General features: G+C 39.9%; 1 protein-coding gene across 5 annotated transcripts in view; it reads left to right on the plus strand.

Moving 5' to 3' along the window:
- THSD7B (thrombospondin type 1 domain containing 7B) overlaps window positions 1-25,017 on the plus strand; it is a 309,193-nt gene that overhangs the window by 168,331 nt on the left and 115,845 nt on the right. For all 5 annotated transcript variants that reach the window (XM_027748995.2, XM_039386349.1, XM_027748994.2 and 2 more), the window contains exons 10-13: window positions 3,074-3,308; window positions 5,110-5,225; window positions 11,487-11,619; window positions 12,613-12,716. In XM_027748995.2, coding sequence (XP_027604796.2) covers window positions 3,074-3,308; window positions 5,110-5,225; window positions 11,487-11,619; window positions 12,613-12,716 — 588 coding nt within the window. The remainder of the gene's footprint in view (window positions 1-3,073; window positions 3,309-5,109; window positions 5,226-11,486; window positions 11,620-12,612; window positions 12,717-25,017) is intronic.

Below are 25,017 nucleotides of genomic sequence, written 5' to 3' on the forward strand. Positions count from 1 at the left end.
GTGAGCTGTGAAAAATGAGGAAGTGGAAAAGGGCCTCTTATGTTATTTTATTAATGCAGACCTACTGACCTTGTTTTTCTGTTGTAGCAAGTAAATAACTATTGATGAATATATGTGATTTCCTCTGGATCTTCATGGACACATCTTGTATCTGTTTTTTTGCGTATTAACATCAGTGATACAGCTATTTACACAAACTATTTTCTGTTAGAACTTTAGTCTTCTAGCTACAGTTACACATATGGTAATTAATTTATGTATTGGTTTATCACCCAGGATTTGAAAGGTCTTGAATCAAGTGCATAAAAATTCATAAAATGTGAAGAGCTCCAACAGACTAAAGCCTTGTTGACACAAAATACCTGCTATTGCCAGAACTATGTGCGGTTAATGCAGCAACAAAACACTTCCAGATGCAAATCTAGTTTAGGACAAGCTCTGTTAAGTGCTATTTTGCAAATTGTCAGTAAAGCCACCTGCTGTTTCTGGGACAGTGTAAGGACTTGATCTTGCAAACATCCTTATAAGCACTTGTTAAGAAAATTTGGACTTTTCAGGATGAAAATAATTGTTAATTGAATGATAATAACTACTACTAAACCAGTCTGTGAGCTAGAGAATAATTAAAATGAAAAATACAGTTGGCTTCATATTTTCCGTGGAAGTAATGAAATGCAAATAACAGATAAACTTGGAATTATGACAGTGAAATTGTGAAGAAGTGAATTCTGGAACTACAGAAGCACAGTAATCTCAACCTGCAAGACACTAAACTAAAAATGTCCTACTTTTAACTGAATGCTGTAAATGTCTCAGGAAGGAATAATTAACTATTAAAATCAAACACCCCGACTTTTTCTGTGCATCTTTAGCAATGAGTGTGATGGTTTGCTATGCAGTCACACTTCTGTGTAGAGACAGTGACTGAAATTTTGGAGAGTGAAAGTGGATTTAATGCCATTATCACTGCAATAGTGAGGCAATGTTAAGTTACCTGCTTTCTCTACCTCTTTCATACCCGGCTCAGAGCTGGGCCACCAACTCTACAAATCTGTGGTACCTTTGCAAGGGCCATTTCGTTTGTCCTCTGTCAGTGGAGGCAATGTTGGCTGTGGCTCTGCTGTCTGAGGACTTCTGGACACCATCTCACAGGCTGACTTCACTTCAAACTCTTCGGTCAACTTCTCCAAGCCCTTCACCAGCTCCCAGAATAAACCCAGGAAGCTGTTGATGAAACTAGACGGACTTTATTTTACTTGATTTAAAGCAGGTTTTCAAAGATAATTAATTATGCAGCAAACTTCTGAAAGTTGGTACAAGAGGAGATTGTGGAGCAGGCATTCTCAGCAGGTGTAAAATGAGTTAGAGGAACTGATGAACATCATGTCCATAAAAAGTCTGTAAATGGCTACTGGAATGGCCAGGCAGAGGAGTCCTGTCCTGCTTTCCTTGTGCAAAAGTTGTCAATGAACTGCAGAAAATGACCAGGTTTTTTTGCTTTCTATGAAGAGTATCTCCTGCTTGTGGTGTTGCAGGCACAATGCCAGGTTGGATGGACCTTGTGGTATTTCTTATTAAGTTAAAACTACCTCGTTACTACTCTCTGTTGTTTAGGAGAGCTTCCTTAACATGAGTATTTTTGAAAAAAAAGGCACATCATTTTTTCCCCTGGGAAGTTAAAAATCTAAGTTAGATATTTTCTTTTGATTTTTATTTTTTTCCCTAATGCACCAAGCATTTTACCATTTGCTTGCTATGCCTTTTTTTTTTTTTTTTAAACTTGTGCTCACAAACACACAAGAACAGTAGTTGGTCTGCATTTTTCCTGCCAAGTCAAAATCTTCAGGAAATAAGTTACCTGGGGCATTTTCTACTCCTTCATCATACTAAACATTTCTGAGACTGAACACTGGGTGGAACAGTCCATTTTCATGAAAAGATAAATGGTAATGTGACGTGATTATCCAAATCAGCATGTCAAGTAATTTTTCTCTCTCTTCCCTTTCTCACTGCTATTCATTGTGGCTGCTTGGGGTCATACCTTATTTCGGGAAGGTCAGTCCTGCAAGGCAATAGGCATCCCTTTGAGGAGCAATATACCTTCATCTCCTGCTCATTTTAGTAGGGTGTAAAGGTGCTCTGAACCTCCTGATATCTGGCCCCACTCTTCAGTTCTTTCAAAATCTGCAGCACTTTGGCAATGTCCCAGGTTGCCAGATTCTCCTTCCTGGAAGAGAATGGTTTCCATTTTAGTAATTTTTACTTCTTTCTTCCAAAAATCGCAATGCTTACTGTTTAATTTCACTGCATTACTCCATAGCTTTTGAGCTACAAATATCTCCTGCTTTTATGGGATAAATTCAGGCTGCTGGCTGGAGTGTTATACTTTCTGGGGAGGCTGTTCAAACTCGTGTACTTTGTGGATTTATCACCAGTTGCTGACAAAGTACAGCAGCTTAGCAAAATCTTTGGACGCACATTTGAAGGATGGTACTTCAGAAAAGTAAAGGCTTCATACTCAAAACCTGTCTTTCAAGTTTCCCCTCCTTGATTTTTCAGATGAGGGTATCATTTGATGCGTTCCTCTGTCATTACTGTTCAGCATCTCAGCAGCTCCAATCTTTAAGGCAACACGTGAATAGAGTCCAAATATGAGATAGAGACCTTCCTCCTTGGGAAATTAGCAAGGAGAATGAACATAAAAATAATGCTTAATTTGTCTTAAAACCTAATTGCATGTTTGCTGAGTGATACTGGCATTTAAGTTGAATTAACTTGGCTGTGTGTAGGAGTTATCAATAAGGTAGCTCAGAAATATTCTTTGCCTATTTCTGTTTCCATTATGCATTGGAATACAATTTTATGCAAGGCTAGTTTAATGGGGAAACAATATTTTAGAAGGTTGTTATTGCAGCCATAAAGGTCAACAGCTTTCTTTAAGCTTTATTTATTTATTTTAATGGGAAAAAAAGAGAAGATATTAGACAAACCTGGCATTTTTGTTTATCTTTCCTTGTCTTCCTTTTGCCATGTGCCATAAGATAAAATATGGTGTTCTCTTGACCCTTTCCAGGTGGAAAAGCCTGTCCCCCTGACCGAGCCCTGCAGGAACACCGTGCCTGTAACAATCATCCATGTGTGCATTTCTTCTGGGAAACGTCTCCCTGGAGCTCCTGCTCCGAAGACGTGCTGGTGACCGCGCTCAACTCCACCATCAACTGGAGTGGAGAGGCCACTTGTGGAGTGGGAATACAGACAAGGAAAGTCTTCTGCATGAAGAGCAGTTCTGGCCAGGTCACACCTAAAAGGTAATTAAAGGAGGACTATTAGTGATTATTTATACAACACATGGCAGGTAAAGGCATTTTCAGTGTATGGAATCTGCGGCGTTGAAAATAATTTTGTTTCAGGACTAATTCTCCAGGTGCTACTCCATCACTACTAGGAAAGGGGTCCTAATATATAACAAAACCAAATAGCTACCCCCTTTTTAGCTTTCCATGTAAATCCAAGCCAAGTTCGGCTTTTAGCAGTGGAGATTTTTTTGCTGTAGCTCCTCTGTTATTCTAATTTACGGTTTTCTGCAAATACTTTTCCTGCAGGACAGGTGTGAGGAAAATGTAAAGTGCATCTGAATATAACGTTCATCAATACGTTATTAGCAGTGCTCTAATAAAACAGAAAAAGTAAATAGATTTTGCATTATATTTGCACCCCAATGAGGCAGAACCATATGTGTGATTTATATTGTTCATTTGGTATATATAGCTTCTATAATGTGATAGCAACACAACAACAAAATTATATGTTCTGCAGTACAAATATCCTGAATTTTGCTTTGCTTTACTAAATGAGGAAAATAAGTAGCACAGATGTTTTCCCTCGTATAGGAAAATCAAGACCTTGCTAATTATTTTTGCACCATTAATGAGTCTAGAGACTTACAAGTGAGTTTCATTTCTTACTGTAGCTCTCAAAACAATCCTATTCGTATAAGCAGACTGTGTTGATTTCAGTAAAGTTAATTAAAATTCTTGAGGTTAATGAGATTAATTAAATAAAAGGAAAGAAATCTAGTATTCATTTGGATCTTGAATCCACTGATATGCTCTGACTTTACCTAATTAGACATATTGTTTATAGAGCTATATAATGTCTAAAATAGTTGTTTGCCCCCTCCACTTGTGAGATGGTGTAAGGAGAAATGGAACCAAAGGGGGTAAGTAAACACTTAAGTAGCAGAATCATGACTTTCAAATTTTTTTCTTTCCTCTAGTAGGGATTAGTGGGATATTCCTCTTTGAAAGGGGATCATTTTGGGTTGCATGCATTGCTAAGTATTTTTGAATGATTTTTTTTTTAATGGAAACCAATAAGAAATAAAAAAGAATAATTTCTTTCCTGTTCACCTACTTGATATGCAAGATCTGCCTGATCCCAGAAAATTGTCCCTTTTACACTTTTTGAGTTTTTATATATTAACTAATTAATATAATTAACTTATGTATTAACTGTGTCTGAAATTTTTATTAAAATATGTGTGACGTTTTTCATTTAAGAGTTAAAAATGAATGAAGAAATTCACAGAGCTCTTCTTACTGTACTGTGTTGTACAACTTTTAACATAACAATCAAGGCCTCAATTAAAGATCACTTGAAACTATTTTTGTGTTTCCTAGGGTTTGAGAGTGAAGGAATATCACATCAGTCCTTAGAGCCAGTTGCAAGTGGTTTGAAAGCTGTTGCATGTTGTGCTGAAAGAAGGTTACTTTATAAACATAACTACTCAGTTTCTTTGGTAATAAATATGTCTGTTTTGCTCCAGTGAGCTTTGTATTTTTGTTGTCATAGACAAAGCTACCTTTGTCCTGTAGTCATCAAGCTGAGCTCCACAATTTTTAAAACATTTATTTTTTTTTTTTCACCCTTGAAATGTACTAAATTGCTATGTGAGAGCAAAGGAGAAGAAAAACGAGTTGTGCTGTGACCAGGAGGGATATCTTTGGTATGGCACTATGCTCACTATGCCCTGTGAAAGTCTTGAGAAGAAGGTCTTTCTCCATAGTTTTAATTTTTTATTACGCTTTGTCTTTGCGTTCGGATCAATAGGTGTCCAGAGTCCATCCGACCTGAGGCCGTGCGGCCGTGTGTCCTCCCCTGCAAGAAGGACTGTGTTGTTACACCTTTCAGTGAGTGGACTCCCTGCCCAACAGCATGTCAGCCTGGTAAGCCTTTAAGAGGTCAACATTTGGGGAAAAATTAGAGAATTGGCCTAGAAACATGTGGTAGTTGTAGTTCACACCAGTCTAATAATTTTTAGGGCATTCATGTGCATGAGTTTTGGACTTGAGGTCTTCGGTTGACTTTGAGTTGACGCTGGTCTTGTGCAAGTGGGACCCTCATGAACAGATTTGGAGATGTAGATTCTCTCTGCATGGAATAAATTTCTTCTGGGTTTCTGCCTTCAAAGTCAGGACTCCAAGGTCCCAGTGTTATTTGACTATGCATGGAATTGCTTCATTATATGAGGTGTTTTTCTCTTGACCAACCTAGGTGTATGTACGAGGTTGTGCAAGTAACTCCTGTGCTTTGTGGTTTTTCAAGGACCTTACATTTCTTTGATCTAGTTGGCTGGGACAAGAAATGTTCAGCAAGGTTTCTTTATAATGATCTAGTGTTGGGTTCTGTGACAAATTTATGTGTTTCATTAATTGTTCAGATGAAAGTCTTCTCAGTTATCAGAATATTTCATTATTGTTGGTAGTTTCCTTGCCCTTCAGAGATTCTCAGTGGATGCTGTAGCATAGTCCTTGTTAGATTTTACAGGAAAATGAGTTGCTTTCTAAAACAGTGAATCCTGTTTTAATTAGCAATTTATTTTTAGACTTTAAATGAGCTGCCTATGAAGAAGTTGAATAAATTACCTGGTAAATTACTTTGTTTATTAAATAATAGTCTACAATTAAAATGAGACGAAATTAATTATTTAACCTCCTTGGCAGCGTTATCATTTTAATATAATTCTAAATTAAAACTTCTTAGATGGGGGAGTTTGCTTTTTGCTAAATCTGTTACTGATATGGCTGCATTGCAAGGTTTTTTTTTTTAATTTGCATCTCACAATTAAAACCTCAGCACGATAATGAAATTTCAAAGCCACTATACATACGTGAGTTGTGAGGGGTGTTGTTTTTTTTATAGAAAAGTTGTATTTAATAAAAGCAATATACAGATGGTGAATTACTAGGCAGATCAAGCAGGAACAGGTATTGCCTGGCAGATTTAAAATTAATTGTGTACCAACATAAGATTAGAACTTAGACAAACATGTAATCACTAAATCAGGTTTACACAGAACTTTACCAGTTGAGCTGTTTGTAGTTTATCTGAGAAAATACATCCCATTTTACTATCTAACAATAAAAAAGCTGACATTTTCCCTACATTTAAATGTCATCAGACAACCGTCTGTCTTCTGGCAAAAGATTCTCCCCTACCTCAGAAGAGGAGACAGCAATGAACTCAAGGCAGCAACAGATGGACGGACAGCATAATTCACCAAAGAAGTGCCATTGAATCCAAGCACCTGTTGGGGAGGCAGGAACAGGGAGGTTGTTGCAAGTTATTGATTCTCTGCCATTTCAGATACTTAAAGGTGACAACTGTCTACTGCAGTCTCCTATAATGTTATCTGTTTTAATGGGTCTTTGAGGATGGATCGAAACAACAATCAAAGAATCAATAGGGTGGCTTCAGAGTATGAGTTGCTCTGAATGAGCAGCATGTAGATTTTCCTCTGTCATCTGCTTTAGGGTGGCAAAGGTGGCCTGGAGAGGTAAGTGCTTTCAGCATGGATGAGGTGCTCTCTGGTCTGTCAGCACAGATTTAAAACAGAGAGATTAACAAGAAAAGCAAAAAACTAACAATAAATAATGTTTTTCATCTTCCTCCTGAAAATAGATGTTACCTATAAGTACCTCTCCTCTTCTGAGCGTTGGTTCTCCAGGAGGAAGGTTAGAAATTGCCTAATTCTCTAAGCAAGCTTACATGAAATGTTGGGTAGTAACTGTCCTATTTCTTTCCCCATGCCTTAAATCAGATTTGAAATGAGATGGGGTAAAAGTGGATAAAATGCATGGTGTGCCATGATAAGAAATTCCAGTGACTTCTGCCTTGTTTCAGGCAGTCCACAATCTGCCATTTCAGTCCTCGTAAACAAACACTCAGCCAGAGTTGGTCAAAGTTAAAGTCTTACTCCTTCAAAAGCTCTTATCTGTACAGAAGTACTGGAGAGAGTTCTGATGTTAGTGACTAAATTCTCAGAATCCTGTGAAAATCTGTCCATATTTGTGTGTGCAGAGCCTTGTGCTGACCAGACCCTGCCTTTCCATGTGGTCAGGAGCAGAGTCTGGAGCTGGATGTTTCCTGTAGAAGCTGGAGCAGATATAGCACATGTTACAGGAGTGAACAAGGATTTTGTCCCTCACCTGAGAATGGTCGTGCACCTCTCTGAGCACTGGGCAGGAGTGAAACACAGAGGAATGAGAGATGCAAGATCCAGGGAGGAATGAGAAGAATGGATTGGTAAAAGGAGTTGAATGACTCTGTGTGAAAGGGAGGAGAATGGAGGCTGATGGCAGAGGGAGGTGGAGAAGGCACGCTTGAAATTCTCAAACAGCATTATCTGAGTTGCAGAGTCAAGGACATAGAAGTTAAGATGGTCCTAGAGATCTTGAGGCTTGACTTTCTTTTTTTAGGAGGGCAAGCAGTCGTAGCCATGCTGAAAATCAGCTGAAGCTCAGCCGTAAAAGGACAGTCCTACACTATGCTAATACTCTGGAAAAATCAGACTATAGCAATTCTAAATGAAATATAAAAATTATGCTCATTAACATTTGTGAGGAACACTATAGAAAAGCCAGTGAGGAAATTCAATTTTGAAAATGGGGTTTGAGTAACATGCAATAAATGTTGAGGATAATTTAGTTTCTCGAGGTGGAGAAAATTACTGTGGGAAGCTCATTTAGATTTGGTGCTGATTAATAGGAAGGAAATGGCTAAGATTCTAATGGTGGTAGATAATTTGAATGAAAATCGTCACAAAGTGATAGAGTTCATGATTCTTAGAGGGAAGGATGGCAATATCAGCAAGACATTAAAAAAAAAAAAGACAGACTTCAACAAACTGCAAGGATTGGTAGCTGTACCTCTTGGGAACATTTTCTATGCAGGCAGGAGTACAGAAGATCTGGAAGCTGCCAAGAAAGCCTCTACAAAGAACTGAAGCCCTACTGGACTGTAATTTCTGTCCTTAAACTGTGCTAAGAGCAAGCCAGTAGCACAGGAGAGCGAGACGTGTGTATATGACTTGCAAGTTCAAACTTCAAAAAATGAAGAGAAACCGTCACACACAGCTAGAGAAGCCCTTTCTTATCTTATCATCAGAGTTGTTCACAATCTTGTTTCCTTTTGGATTGTCAAATTGTTTCACAAAGATTAGAAAGAAGAAATTGAGAATGCAAACTAAGCTAGTGGATATTAGATAACAAGAATTACATAAAGGGATTAATAGTAAAGGGAAGCTGAATGAAATATATGTCCACGACTTTCTGAGAAATGAGGGAAACACAACAAGGGAAATGTGCAATTGCTGCTGTTGTTTCTTGTCTGCAGCCAGAAGAATGGACTAAAGAGTAAGTATTTCCACTGAGTACATATTCCTGTGTCAGTGGGGCTGTGTGAATAAGAAGGAAGAAATAAAGTAATGCCAGAGCATTTAGTGTCTGTCTTCTGGGTGAGAAACTGTTAAGTCTTAAGGAATTAACTAAATTTCAGTAGTACCAAGACAAACCAAACCCAACACTCTCTCTCTCACTCCCACCTCCTCAAAAAGAAAGGTCAAGAAAACTGTAGATTACTCTTCCTCACTTCATTATGTGAAAAGCCATGAGAACAAGTTATTATTCAAGAAATAAACATTTAAAGAATCAGATTCAGATAACCTGGCCAATAGGGATTTATTGAGAACAAATTGTGCCCAATAAGTTTAATCTTTTTTTTTGACAGTGTAGCTACTCTAATTAAGGGAAATGGTAGATTTTAACGCATTAAACTTTTATCAGGAAACTGAGGAATGGTGCCTTGAATTAAATCTCTCTTAAATGGGTACTCAGCTGCTTGAAAAATCTTGCAGTGGATATCACTGTGAAAACAGTCTGTCTCTGTCTCCTTTCCTGTCTGCCATTGCTTATTGATACACATTGATAAAATCCTGTGAGCTGTCTTTCCAGGCTGAAGAGTCCCAGCTTTCCTGATCTCTTCTTGTGTGTCAGATGTTCCAGTCCCTAAACAATCCCTGTGGCTGCTCACTGGACTCACTCCAATGTACCCATATCTTTTTGCTGCTGGGGAGCCCAGAACTGGGTGCAACACCCAGTTTCTCACCAGGGCTGAGCAGAGGGGAAGGATCACCTCCCTCATGGATGATTCTCTTCCTAATGCAACCCAGGATGCTGTGTCTCTTTGCTGCAAGAGCACATTGCTGCCTCATGGTCACCTTGTCCATCAGGACTCCCATGTCCTCTTCAAGGCTACTTTCAGTCAGTTAGCTGATAGATGTCCTCTGTTTGGGATCAAACTGGAACATGAGCTGAGTCCTCCTGGCCCCAATTCCCTGTGATATTTGTCTTAACAGCTTGTGTGCTTGAATAATAACACCAGTAGATGGTGCAGAACTGAAAGAGGTAGCAAACATAGTAAAGAATATTTTGAGTTATATTGGAATAACTGAGAAAATTCTCAAAATGTGGCTTGGGAAGTAAAAACTGATTGCACAAAGACAGAATGGGAAGTGAAAACATCACTACTGCCTCAGGCACCTCTGGAGATACAGTGGACTACAAAATGCCTGAAAGTCAACAATTTGAAATGCTAAAACTCATCCTGGGCCCGTCAAACTCATGATCAAGTTGTTTGTGACACACCAAAGGTGTCATTGTGCTTTGCCCTGGTGAGGCTACAGTTGGGATTCCTTGGGCACAGTGTTGAAAGAAAGAGAGCAGTGAGAGGTAATTGAGAAGGACTTACGAAGAACTGTGTTTGGTTAGTTTGGAGAGTGGAAGACTTAAGAGTTAAGATACAAGCCCTTGCAATTTCATGAAGGTTGTGCGTCAGGTGACAGGGATAAACTGTTTCGTTCATGCAGTGGACAGAAGATAAAACAAGTTTAGCTTAATTTACAGGAGTGATGACTTGGGCTAGATTTTAAGAAAAGGCTCTTTGTGAGGCTTTACAGGCACTGAATCAGGCATCTGAAAGGAGACTGTAGGAAGCCGTAGAGCTGCCTCAGGTAGTGGTTGTGAAAGAAGCAGGAGAGGGATCACTCTGGATGTGCTTATCCTGTCCTAGGGCAGCAGCCATGGTGAGCAGCCTCAAGGCAGGCCCAAAGTTCCTTTGCAGTGATCTCACAGTGATGGCACATGTGCCAGTGGAGGCTTTCATTTAAAGCCAGCATTTTTATTGGACTCGTACTTTGTGTTCATTGTGTGACTTTTTCTAAGTTTTCCTTCTACTGTAATGCATTGTAGTCTTGCTGCTGCAGCTTTGCCCTTATCCTGAGCTGGAAAAGTAATGCTTATGATGGGCTAATTGGCACACTGCTTTTCTCTTTTGGACAAATCTGATGAAGTCCACTATTTCAAGATGCTTACCTGGTGTGGCATCCTTTATGGAGTTCTGCTGAGATACTTTTTTAGTTTTCTAGCATCTGTTTTTGAAGTATGAATACGGTACCCAAAGAAGTACTAATGCCACAGACAGTGGTTAAAACAGCTCTCAGTTTGTACTTACCACCTGCACAGCCAAGGATTGTGCTTGGTTTGGCTGTAGAGATACACAGATAAGCCTTGTCCTTGTCTTTCCTGCCACATTCTGTTCTGTGGATTTTGTGAACTGTGTTTCTAGATGGATTGATCTTGCATCAACTCGGGTTGAGCAGAGCGTTAGCCTCTCTTGGTTGCAATGGTTTCCCTATCAGGAAGTTATCTGTAATTTCTAGAGCCATAAAGATGAGTTACTGTTAGCAGCCTGAGACCACAAAGATGTGTTTTCAGAACAAAATCCATTAGGACAGTTTGTTTCTTTGGGTTTTATTCTTTTCTCTCGTTAAGGTATTCATTTTCTTATTTATTTATTTATTTTCTTCTTTGATTTGATGTTCTGTTAAATAGACATTTTTTGATGCGTCTCTTAGGCTGTTGATTTATCAACCTTTCATGTGCTGTTCTGCTGAACTCCTGGTAGCTTTAAAGCAAGTAAAGGTAGCTTTTGATCCAATGTACCATTCCTTCCCTGCTTGGATAGAGCCAGAGTGCTCGCAGTTTCAAAATATAAATGGAACACAAAGCATCTTTATTACCAAGTCAGCTAGATCACTTACTTGGGGTGCCAGCTGTGTCTGGAAGGCAACTTTTTTGTTTGTTTTACAGGCAATGCCACTGCAGTTAAGCAGTCTCGGTACAGGATTATTGTCCAGGATTCTGCCAACGGGGGACAGGCATGCCCAGACACCTTGTATGAGGAAAGAGAATGTGAAGATATTCCCATCTGTCCAGTGTATAGGTAAAAACTGTCAGTTTGGATCCAGCCTCTAATGGGTGTCCACTTCTCCAGAAACGACTTTTGTGCCATTGTCCTGCACAGTTTTCACCAGAAAATAACGCAATACTGGAAAATGCAGAGTTAAAACAAATAATGTGCCTTGCAAAATGTATAAAAGTAGAGTTCAAACTGGGGATTTCAGCAGATCTGACATCATCAGAACAAGCAGCAATAGACACAACTCCTAGAAATGGCAACCTCAGGGTACGATGTGTGTAAGGAAACTGTTACTGGCAACTCCCCCCTCACTGTATCTAAAAATAAATGGGAGCTGTTTTGGGACCACAAGCCCTCAACTGCCTTAATCATGATTGTATGCTTATTGCAGAAACTCTTCTTTTCCCCCGGTCCTCTCACACCGGTGAATAATACGCACTTAAAAAAATACTGATTAGACAAACAGTACAATAGGGCAATTACTCACCTCTCCTCATTAAAATTCTGTGGCCCATCTGTTATTATGCAATATTAGTAAATAGAGAAGCATTGTACCTTTGCATATAAATCTCCAGCCCACGCATCCCATAGGAGATGGTCTGGGAGTGGAGCGGGGAGCTGGAGGTGCTGCCAGGCAGGTTCACACCACTCTGCTGTGCCATGGAAAGCTGCTTCCTGGTGTTCTTGGCTGGCACATGTACGAGCACGGGAAGCAGGCTGGGAACACCATCAGTTGCATGAGAACAGGCTGGCAGGAGGAGAGCCGGATTTCAAAGCCCACTGGAGATACTTTCTGTGTATTTTGTGTAACTCTGAACCATGCCCTGCAAAAATGAGAAAGGGGAATGTTGTTGGAGGAGGATGTGGCTTTCTGGAAGGCTTATTTCAAGAGGAATTGCAGCTTTTTAACTTGTTTTTCTTTAAGTCTCTAGCAAATCGTCATTAGTAACTGAGGTTTTTTGCCTGGACGTGTTTTCTAGTTTTAACCACTTACCTGTTCACCTTTTCCTGTTGCAGGTGGAAGACCCACCGCTGGAGTCCCTGTGTGCTGGTGCCAGACTCAGTGAGACAGGGTGTGCCAGGACAGACTGAGGCGTGTGGACATGGTTTGCAGTCACGGGGTGAGCTTCCTCCATCCAGCCTCTGCGTATTTATGGTGCTGGAGTGTGGCATTTAAGTAGGGTCTTTGCTCTTTTACAGTAGATAATTTGGAAACTTACTGAACTACTTTATAAAATAAGAGTGTGGATCCAATGTACAGTTTTTCTGTGCTAGGCATTAAAATACCACTAACACGATAGTTTGTTTGAAATATAGGAGGAGATTTATGCTTGATGTTCAAGGACCTTCACTAACATGCTCTTCTACCTAAAGCTGAAGCATGTGGGCTTTAAAAGAATTATCTATAGGCCTCTATGAAGTAATCCATTCATGGTGCTAAAAATGGAAAGGATAATTTCCTCATGATTTTAAATTCTACTAATGACTTGCCTGAGGCCTGATTTTCATTAAGACTGTTGGAGAAGTTCAGCATGGGTAAATGCTTTGGGCTCCTGCCCTTGGCGTAATTAAGCACTTAAAAATTACAGTGATCCCATTGTCTGAACAGAATTGTTGAGAAGAATGTCACTGTTCAGAGTATGTGATCAGAGTCTGTAGTGGTGCCTGCAGATGGCTGGAGATGTGGCTGTTATCAGTCTCCTGGGAATTCTAATGAAACCTTTAACAAAAGGTTATTTTTATTGAAAAAAAAATTGCTATACAGGTATGCTGAGGAAACTTGACATAATAATTTACTCCTTCACAAAGGTAGAAGCTATTCTTTAAAGATGAAGTGAATTTCTTATATAATCTGGAAACAAAGGAAACGAAAGAAAAGTTCTGACAGTATGTGGGATGTATCTGAAAGAAGAAATGTGTTTTAAACTAAAACTCAAATGAGTAAATATCTTTAACTAGGTTTTGACCACAAACCTTTCCACAAGGTTTTCAAATCTGTAAATTGTATTCCTCAGCCTCTGTGTGAAGGTATGGTAATCTTTATGCTCCAGTAGGTGCATGAACTTTGTATTAATGTTACTGTGACAGAATTAGAAGTATAAGAGAAGAATATCGCACTTATTTTAACTCTGTGGAGTGCCCTCCAATAATTACATAGGCTATGTGCTGTTCTGGTGTAATCATGAAAAACATCTCATACCTTGGTAGGTTTAAGCAAAAATTGTTTCAGTGCCACGTTCACTTTTTGTAATTAACTGTGGCTTTTGTAACAGCTTTGGTTTTCATAATTACATGCAGTCTGCTAGGTATTATTGAAGATGAGTGGGGTCTCAGGAAAATGAGTTCTCAGATGAATCCCATGGAAGAAGGTTTTTAAAGATGTTTTGTATGAACAAGGGGAGTGATCTCCATGGAGGGGGCAGCTGAAGCCAAGTTGCCAACTGACCATATTGTGTCTGAAAAAGGAGCTGCTGGATTTTCAGCAATTCTGTATTTTAGCTGTAGAAGTGTTGAGTAAGGGAAACTTTGATAAGGCTGCCTTGCTACTTGAGCTCCTCAGGAGCAGCTCGTGTGCGTGAGGAGGTGCTGGGAAATGTCAGGGAGCAGCCAAGGGAGGTGTTTGTCATGTGCCTTGCAGGGTCTCTTCAGCTTGTAAACCTCGACACTGGAGGACTTCTGATCCTCTCATTCTTCACCATGAAGGGGGGGGGTCTTCGGAGGTATTTTTGAAATAACATGTGAGGTGAGAGTGGGGATTTGGACTTGTTCAGCCTGGAGAAGTGCCTAGTGTGGATTTCACAGGGAAGGTGGAGCCACACTTCCCAGAGGTGCACAGTGAAATAACAGAGGATAACAGTTGTAGGCTGGAGGGAAAGGTTGCCTGGAGGGACTCTAGATTCCTTGGAGATACTGGAAACTCAACTGTATAAGGTCTTGAACAGCGTTTTCTAACTTTGAGGTGTGTCCTGCTTAGAGCAGGCATTGGATCTTCAGAGGTCCCTTCCATTCTAAATTGCCCTGTATGATTCTGTCAGTCTGTGGGTTTTTCCAGGGGAATCTGTGCCATCAGTGGAAGAACCCCAGGTGTTAGAACAGATGCTTTCCTGCAATATTCAGGCATCCTGCAAACGAACTTGCATTCGAGGTATCTCCACTCCACACAGTAGTTGGCTTACATAATGTGCCAGTGTCTTTAGCCAGTAAGTGCTCCTTCTCCAAAGAGTATTCATATGAATTAGCTTAGTTTCTTTTTTACCATGTAACAGCAATTACCCTTTTAGCACTGAAGATAATCAGTCTGGCTGTTCCTTGGAGCATCCATTTTTAGATTTCTTTTTTCTGTCCATACCCTGACTGTCATGTAAAAAAGAGGATTTTAGTTTTCAGTGACTGTCATATCCAACCAATTATAAAAGGACATTGAATTCATAGAAATTATTTCTAAAGAAAAACAGAGTGTGTTTATGTGTACCTATTTAGAACAATGACTCTGCTGAGGGCAAATTAGGTCTGAAATGACATTTAAGCTCCATCCTTTCTCTCAGCTAAATTCTGAGATAGATACTTACAGATCTTGTTCCATGAGTGCTTTCACTGAAATTGCATGTAGAGGTACTGTGTAATATGCAGAAGATATCAGAATTTGTCTGTGAATAATAAGCAGAATGGCCAAAGAGATGACAGCTGTCTGAAGCTGCATTTTTTTATGGTTTCATCTTGGAAAGATATTACACTAATTACAATAGCCTTTCATTTTTTATACCAGCTTCAGTGGGCTAACTTAGTCAGAAAACAGTCATACAGGAAAGAGAAAAGGAGCCTTTAGAAATAATGAATATAGTTGTTATTTAAACTTAATTGAGGTGTGATTTGGAAAACGCCCCTGAGATAGGACACTCGAGTAAAACAGGGTGGGGATGTTACTGTTGCTTGACAGTAGACAACATTTCTAAAAGTAAATGAAAAGCTTTACAAACTTTTCTACTGCTGTATAGCTGTCATTTTCCTGACAAGGGACTAATTTACTAGAGGGTGACAAGACTGTGAAGAAAGGTCCTGCACATGGGTGGGAGCAGTCCCAAGTACAGGTACAGCCTGAGTGGAGAATAGATTGAGAGTAGCTCTGGGGAGAAGGACTTGGGGATGTTGGTTGATGACAAAGTCAATATGACCCAGCCATGTGCGTTTGCAGGCCAGAAATCCAACCATGTCCTGGACTGCATCCAAAGCAGCGTGGGCAGCATGCCGAGGGAGGTGATCCTCCCCCTCTGCTCCACTCTGATGAGACCCCACCTGGAGTACTGCATCCAGCTCTGGGGTCCTTAACATAAGAAGGATGTTGATCTGTTGGAGCAGGTCCAGAGGAAACCACATTGATGCTCAGAAAGCTGGAGCACCTCTGCTATGGAGACAGGCTGAGAGAGTTGAGGTTGTTCAGCCTGAAGGAGAGAAGGCTTTGGTGAGACCTTACACTCCCTTCCAGTACCTAAAGGGATTCCAAGAGAGCTGAAGAGGGACTTTGGACAAGGGTATGGAATAGGGCCAAGGAGAATGGCTTTAAACTGACAGAAGGCAGGTTTAGATTAGAGATTAGGAAGCAATTCTTTACTGTGAGGATGATGAGGCACTGGCACAGATTGCCTAGAAAAATTGTGCCTACCCCATCCCTGGAAGTGTTCAAGGCCCAGTTGGATGGGTCTTAGAGCAACCTGGGATAGTGGAAGGTGTCCCTGCCCATGGCAGGGAGATCCAAACGAGATAATCTTCAAGGTCCCTTCCAACCCAAACCATTCTATGTTTTCATGAGAATTGTTTCTGCTTTAGATGCCCTTCAGTGACTTTACTGTTCTGAGATGTTTGTGATGGAGGATCCTTCAGAACTGACCTCTCCTTTCAGTGCTGACATGAGCAGCCACCTTAGACATACACATTTTCGGGAAAAAAATATGTTGCTCATTACAAGGGATTGTTAAGGTTTAATTAGTGGATGGAAAGCTGGTTTTAAGGAAGTGTCTTTGAAGGCTGCTTCAAACGCCATTGATAAAGTAAATAGACGTGTATTAAAGTCCAGACTGGTCTAATGAGGCTCTGCTTTAAAAACTAGTCTTGGAAATACACTGACAACGTGATTATGGAAAGAGTAGTTACTTTCCAGAAGCTGCAGCAATAGAACATGTCATGCCTTATTTCTTCTGTTCCTGCCACTTTGCTTTGATTCATCTGGGGGATTCGACCATATTTCCCCCTGTTAATGAGACAGTAGGTCCATCTCAGAGCTGTAGCTCCCCATTGCAAGAATACAGAAACGCTGTGACACAGAGCAGTAGATATTTTTAGAGATAATTTATTGATTTGTGTACAGGAAAACAGCTACAGACCCACCAATGCAGTAATGAGAAGCTACTCCTCTGCTTTGGAGAAAGGCACTGCCCTTGGTTTACCAGAGGTCACAGGGTGGATCATCCCTGGACAGCCCTATTGGGCATCTCAGTAGCATATTTCTGGTGTGCTCTAATATCAGACCACATATGATGTATTTGTTTGCTTCTTTAACTGTGTTGTGAATTCACACCACGTGGACTTAGCTGGACTTAGCTAAGATGGTCGGTGTTAAATATAACCTGTTTCAGTTGAAAAGGTGATGCATGAATTGACAGGGGAAAAATGGAATGCAGGCAGCACCGGCCTCGAGCAATTTAAGATTCTTGTCTCCTTCATTGCAGGTTTCTGTCTCTTACTCCAGAGCTTTCTGATAGCTATAGGGATATTGCAGACAAGACTGGTTTTAGACTGAGATTCAGGCCAAGAACTTGTCATCATGAGAAAAAAATGGTAACAAACTGCTGCATAAGTTTTCTGAGTGATAGTTCCAGTAAAATGTTGCATGAAATATAGGCAATACTGTGATCACAAACTTAATAGTGCCTAAGTTAATGCATCCATATCAAGCAAGACGAAAGGATGAGTTTAGATATAGGCTCTTAATATTGCATCTACAAAAATATTTCAAACAGGCATCCCTTAGCTGTATTATCTTGTGTATTATCAATCAGTAATGGCCATATACACTGCTGTTGTTTCTCCTGCAATTATTTTATGGTAACCTATTTATAATGAGTTGTACCATCAAAAAAGCATCAGTGTTACCTATTTTTTTGCTTATAATCCAACAGTTCTTATTCCCTCTTTTGCAGGTAGTTAGTATAACTGCTGATTAGCTAAATTAACAGATGTATTCATTATAATTTGAATTGCAGAATGCTTTTGCAGAGAATTACCAATTTCAGGAGGTACATATTAGAATCCTGTGATAATTTACAGTCTAAAGGCAATGTGATAACTTAAACTTTGCAAGGAACACATTTATGATTGTAAACGTGGCGAAGACTCGCCTGCTTCAGTTCTGGGGTGATATTTTCTGAGCAGTGCTCTGCAGTGCAGTCCTGTGTATAAATCTGTCCAGCTGACAACAGCTCACCTGTCATCAGCAGCTCCCTCCAATATTAACTTTGCCTGGGAGGACAATGGCACCTTGAGCTTTATTCTGGGTGATGCTGGGGGGTTCATGAGGTTTGTCAGTGTTTTTCCTGATGGTACCAGTCTAAGGTAACACAAATGGAGCACAGCGAGCTGAACTTGAGTGGTCCCAGCCAGTCACGGTCTGGAAGACACCTGCCTGACAGCATTGGGAGCAAATAATTGAAGGGAAGAATAATTACCAGGGTAAAGACAGGAGCTGATCTTGTTTGTTATATGTTTGTGAAACAGTTTGTCCAGGATGGGATTGAGGTTCAGGGGGAACCTGCCTTTGTGGGATGAAGAGCCTTGGCCTCTTTATCAGCCATGTCTGCCTGGGGCTTCACCAGTGCTTTAGGGATGTAGTCACTCTGCATCTTAATGCAAATTCATAAAAGAAGTGTTTATCTGTGTTGTTACCCTCCTGTCGCTGATAATGCAGTTTTTAGCTTATAAACATGGAGAGTAGCAAGATGGTAAGAAACAACTAAACCAGAATTGATTTACCATTACTTGTTTTTGATAATCTGATTTCTTTCCCTGATGAGGCAGTGGACTGGAGGTCAGGCAATAAGAGAAGTGGAAAGCAGCACAGATAAAATTCTCTTGACTTCAGGAAGACATTGAGTCTGGTCCCACATGATGGTCTCCCATGTGCAATAAGAAAGTATGACCTAGAGAAATGCAGGGTGAGGTTGTGCAACTTGTTGAAAAAAACCATTCCAAGCTCTATTATCATTATTTACTGTCAGCCAGGAAGGCTGTTTCAGATGGCTTCCCACAGGGCACATGTGCTCTGGACTGTCTTCAGTGTTTCCACTAACAGTGTGGATGATAAACTAGAGAGTACATCTGTAACACACCTGGGTAATTGCAAGTCATGAGTGCTTTGAAAGGCAGACCAAAAATATGTGTTGGATAAATTTGAGCATGCTCTGAAATCAGAAAAGTGAAATTTTCATCAAAGAAAAAAATATGGAGCACTTGCACTGTAGAAAGTGGGCGACAGTACTGTAAAGAAAAATCTGGAATTATGGACTATGTGTGAGTGTTGTAAAAAAGCACCCGTCATAAAATCATGTATTACTTATGTTTTTCTTCTCATCTCCAAGTTCCTGAAATTTATTCTTCTGTTTCCTAAAATAGAATATGTTAAACAGGTAATCCTCCCTTTTACTTTTTGTTCCATAACACCTTCTGCCACTGTAAGTAATGACAAACAATTAAGATCAAATAAAAGCACCAAAACTTTCTCTTGGGTAATTCCACTTCCTGTTTTGCCAATAGATTTAGAATAGATTGGGAACCTTTTTGCAAAACACCCAAATTTCATTAACAGAAAGAAATAAGATATTTAGGAGCCTACCTCTGGTGAATAGCAGTGAACAAATTAAAATCTCTTGAACTTAATGAAACTTTACCCTTGATTTTGCATTTAAAACTAATCTTCATTCTTGGTGAGCTCTGTATATCTGCACACAGGAGTTGGAGAGATTGATCACTGCAGTATGGATGTGTGATTACATGAGTCTGGATAGTGTTTATCAGTTCACCTATAGACTTTGCTCTTTACTTCCCAAAACCTGGGTTTAACTGTAGATTTGATAGTAGATTGGTTTCATGCAAAAATGTGTGAAAGTGTTTCACAAAGGGGAAAACAAGGAAAAAATTAAGTAGGGGTAGACAAAAATGTAATGCTAATGTCATGTATGCATTCTTAGCCTTCCCTGCACCAGTGACATGAGGAAGATATCCTCATCCAGACAGATTTTCCATAGGATTAAGTTTGTTTTTTAACATTAGAATTGACCAGGAGCAGGAGGGAAGGGGAGGGGAAGGGACAGATGAGGCTGTGTGAGACGTGATGGATCAATCTCTCTGACCATTTTGGCCGCCTTTGATATTCCTTCAGTTTAATGTATGAGAAATAAAATCACCTGCTTGTGTAGAAGTCATCCTGGGCCAATTTCTTAAAACCTGGTGCTGTAGCAGAGGTGTGTATGTAAATCTGTGTATGGCTGGAGTGCAGCTGGGCACTGCTTTGGGGCATGGAAATTCATCCTCATATTGTACTACATCCCACTGATCTCCAGGTAATATGTTCCCGTAGACCAATTTTTCTTTCTTTGGATGTTAGTTGATAAGACAGGGGGAAGAAAGATTGATACTGATTTTCCAGTGACAGGTTGTTCACAGAAGAGTGATGGTGGACTGCCCTCCTGTTTTTAATGGAGGATGTCAACAGGCATCACAGGATGCTTAAAACTATATTTCAACCTAGGTCTGCCCCACTTCCACCCCGGATAGAGCTGCTCTAAGAGTATTTCATAGGTGGTAGGAGAATTGGCATGACATTACTTCATAGACACTAACTAATAGCAAGAGAGACTCCAAGTCATTTCTGTCACTGTAGCCTTATGCCAGCAACATAAAAATTGAGGAGACTCTCAGAGAATTTGTCCTGACAGCAATCTACAGTGCAGCATTTTATCCAAAGGCAACTCAATGATCTGTAGACTTCCCGTAAAATAAAGATGATGAAGACTGCATCAGATAAATTACATATATTTGATTTCCTTCAAAACCAGGACAGTATATTCCACTCTGAAGAAGGCAGTAAGAAGGCTCTCTAGCTTAACAACATGCTGTTCTTATCTGATAAACAAAACAAATATCAGCATCTTAATACCACACACAGCATTTGTTTTCTGGGGGAAAATAAAAAGCCTTAATCAAGTAGAAGCCAGAAGGCAGGAACACTGAAAATGCATGGCTTGTACCAATGGAGGGATTGTTAAAAGATCAAAATAATGAGAAGTAAAGCAGAGGAACATCAAAGCTTTCCACGTTATGTATTTCTGTCTTGATTAGGAGGAAAAAGGGAAGAAGGGGGGAAAGAAGGTTTCAGATCAATAGGAAGTGGCCCGGTCACCTCAAAGTCAAAGACAGCACCATCCAAATGTGTACAATTTACAGGAATTGCTGGAGCATCTCAATCATAAAAGTCCCACAGGATCTGACAGTACTCACACCATATTTAACAGGTACAGAGAGAGAGTTGAGATCATCTTATCTGAAGGAAACTCCTTTTTAAATGTAAGCGTAGATAGATTTTCATTTTGTCTTTCATCCCTCTGATTAAGTTCAGCTCTCTTTGGTCCTCCCAAGATTTCTTTTATCTAGCGTGTAGTCTGTATGATCTAAGCAACTATCGCTGGCGAAAGTAATTTTTGGGGTCCTTTTTTAAATGATGGACTGTCATTAAACAGAGTATAGTAGATGAAAGAGGTCCAAGGAGAACCAAACCGTGCTGTGACTGAGGAGGATGAAAGGCATAATGAGAGACATAATGAAGAGCAATCTCTCCCTCAAACTGGAGACAGGCCCTTCCAATTATGACTTGTTTTTACCACCAACTTCCAGTGATTTAAAATCCTAGTTATGAGCAGTTGATTCAGATTTTTAATACAAATCTTGAGAAATTTATATTATGTGAGCTGTAGGCCTGGGTGGTCACACGTCATGGTTTGTGCAGAGGATGTTACAGACTGTAACAGAATCTCTCCTGTGGCCATGAGTGGGTTGTAAGCAGACCTGATCACACAGCCTTGTGTGCTCTTTATCAGAAACACAGGAGCCACCTCATCCTAAAACTCCGTGTTTGGTTCACTTGGAGCCTGAAACACAAGGGTTTCTAATCCTTAATATTTTTTATGAACTCCTGTAACTGTCGCTGTAACTAGCTGTAAAAATATCTGACTTTTTCATGTTCTTTCTAATCTGTTGACCCCTGTGTATGTCTGGCATACCTCAGTTCAATGGGTTAACCCTGCAGGGAGTAAACTATTTTAGTTTCTTGATGATTTTCAGTTTAATTGAATCATCCTTTGTTCTTGAGACATTTGTGTCCTGGTTGGTCTCCTTTTTTGTTTGCTATTTTATATAACACTTTCACATCCCTCTTGTGCACCTCTTTGTGTGCAGGCAGGCCCATTCAGTACTGATTTAGATCTACTTTTGCTTTTATAAAATTTTAATTTCCTCCTTGTCACAGTTGTGCTGTTTACAACTCCAAAGACAATTCATGCCAAAGCCGCTGTGGTTCATAGGGAAATTGTTAAAAATTCATCTGAGCTGAGCAGGATAAGATCCAGGTTCCCTGGAAAATGACCTTAAGGAGAACTTTTCTTCAAATAGACATTTTAAATGGGAAAGCTTGAAGCATGACCAAAAATAAGCAAGTTTATTAAAAAGCTTTTATAGTATTAGTTGTCAGGAGAACACTAGATATGTTACTCTCACAGTCTTTACCCAAATAACCTCTCTCTTGTCCATAATGATCTCATTAACTGGAAGGATGAAGACTGGTCATTTATTCTTACACTACTGTAGTACCAAAGGGATTTAGTTTGAGAAATGGACAATTCTGTGTTGAAATACTGATCCTGCTTAAATCAATGAAATATTAAAGGACTCCGTCATTTGTTTGGACGCCCCCTTCCCCCACCTCCCCCCCAAAAAATCAACAAATGCAAATGAACAAACAAAAAACCCTACAAAAACAACAAACAGAAAAACCAACCGACAAACAAACCCAACTGCTGGTGAAAGGAAAATGGAGATGTTGAAAGGAATGCAAAGTTTGATTTATAGCATGTATTGTTCATTGTCAGACTGCTAAGGTTTGGCCTGTCTGGACAATTTCCTTCAGAGGAGCTTGATAAAAGTTGCAGTTTGCATTTTCCCTTATTCTGCATTAGTTAGAAATTACTGGAAATTATTGAGTCAGGTTTCTTTCAATAATTGGGAAGTAATACTCAACATGAATATTAGCATCCTGAATGGCAGAGCTCATCAGTATGGCTTACTGTAAATCTTCAAGCACAAGATTCTTTTTTAAATGAGACATGCCACAAAGGTGCAAAAGGAGTCCTAATGTCATGTTCGTTGACTCTGAATTTGTATATTAATGTTGCTTCAATCCCTTTATGTCTCCGGTAGAGGTTTTAGACATGAGATTTCAATTTCAGAATGAATGAGTAACCTTGACTCAAACTGTCTTTCAAAATTCCCAGCATCTTTCTTTCAAACAGGTGCACTAAAGTGACAGTAGAATAACTGGAAGTGACAGGGATGCTTATGAAGTGCTTACACTTGTGAGAATACAGCAGGTGACTGTGAACTGGTCAATATTACATTGCTTTGGGTGCCCGGTGGTGCTCTTTTCTGTTGGCACTGTTTCTAAATATGTTCAGAAATACTAAAAATACTCTGAAACAAGTCTGGTGATCGTGGTTGTAATACTTCCAAACATTTTTCCTGTTGGAAACACCTCTTCTGCACTTTCTCCTTAACAGTATTGTCATTTATTTGCTTCTGAAAAGACTCAAGAGAAGATTCTGTCTTCTTTATTTATAATAAATCAAGTGAAAACTTCATCCAAAAAATTGGAATTCCTCTGGAATAAAATTACTACATAAGAAAAAACCATCTCTATACCTTGATGGCAATAGATAGTAATGAAAAAAACGTCACCTTCTAACAAAGATTTTTCTAAAGTCAATTTTTTTGCTGGCAGCCGCTGGGTTTGCCAGGTGCGTGCATCATTTATTAAAGGATTGCTGATATTGGCTTTGTGAAATAAGGAAAGTTTGGAATAATATATTCTGATATTTGACAGAGTTTTCCCGAAGTAGGGTATTTTGTAATGTCAAATTTGGATCGTGAATGTGAAGCCTTGTAGCAAATGTTACTTTTTACCGCTTTTCTGATCAATTCCGGTCAGTGCTATTGTTTCTTTTTGACAGTTCACTGAAGTTTCAACCCTGCAATCATATATTTGGTTTTTTTGTGATGTGCCCCAGGGTGACTGAAATTTCTCCGAGTTATGTCTTTCCTACTGTCTTTTGGATATTAACTTTCTGCATCTTTGTTTTTTACTCCGGTCTTTGCGTAGGCAACGGAAGCGCCTGAACTCGAGGCAGGCAGTGTGAGGGATTCTAACAGACCTATTAAAATGTAATAGGCTTGTCGGAGGCCATCTACTTCAGCATCCGTTTAATTCAGGGTGAAGGAGATCAGCACGTCCTCGGGGGATGTGGGACGTGCCAGGGCAGCGCTCCCAGGCTCTGCTGTGTGCTTGGAATACGGGGCTTCCACAGCCACTGCCCTCGCTGACCACGAGCCTCCGCTGCAGGCCTGTTTTTTTTCCTTGTGCTCTGGGAGGGCATCTTAATAATAGGTCTTATTAACAATATCTAAGAAAATCAAGCAGAAATTGGCCTGCAGAACTGAGCAGCTCCGTGCAGACATGATCTCTTCGGAGAGTTTGGGGGATTCAGCTCTTCTGTCACATTTTAACCCCCAGAACACACGGTGTAATCACAGCAGGCCTTGTTCGGGGCGCACTGGGGAGTCTGTGGGACAAATCAGAAGCACCCTGTTTGTAAGAAGTTGCTTTGACCAGCAGGTGCTTTTCCAGGGCCACTTTGAAACGTTTGGTTAGTGGAGCACGTAAAAAGCACTGCCTGTGAGATGGATGGGTTTTGTGAGGGCTACATTACTGATGTAGTTGCACGTGAACAAACCTCCAAACAAACAGGGACGAATTTGTGTTTTAAAATAAATAAGTATCTTCAATGCCTACTTTCATGGGGTATAAATTTTCATGTAATCTAAGCACATCTGCTCATAATAATTAACTTCTGTGGTGTATGAAAAGAAAAGCTAGATCAGCTCTATGGTGTGGCGAGATGGATTGCTTTCTCTCTGTTCATCATGGTGATTAATTGTAGCATTTATAGGAAGATGGCTGCTTTTTATTCATTTTTGTTTTTAGATCATGTATCTGGCCCTTCGTTTAAGCTTATTTAAATGTTAATACTCTGCAAATCCGGAATGAAAGCA

Source organism: Pipra filicauda, unplaced genomic scaffold (assembly GCF_003945595.2).
Source record: "Pipra filicauda isolate LSUMZ 115617 unplaced genomic scaffold, ASM394559v2 scaffold47_size6085603_pilon, whole genome shotgun sequence".
NCBI classification, from domain to species: Eukaryota; Metazoa; Chordata; class Aves; order Passeriformes; family Pipridae; genus Pipra; species Pipra filicauda.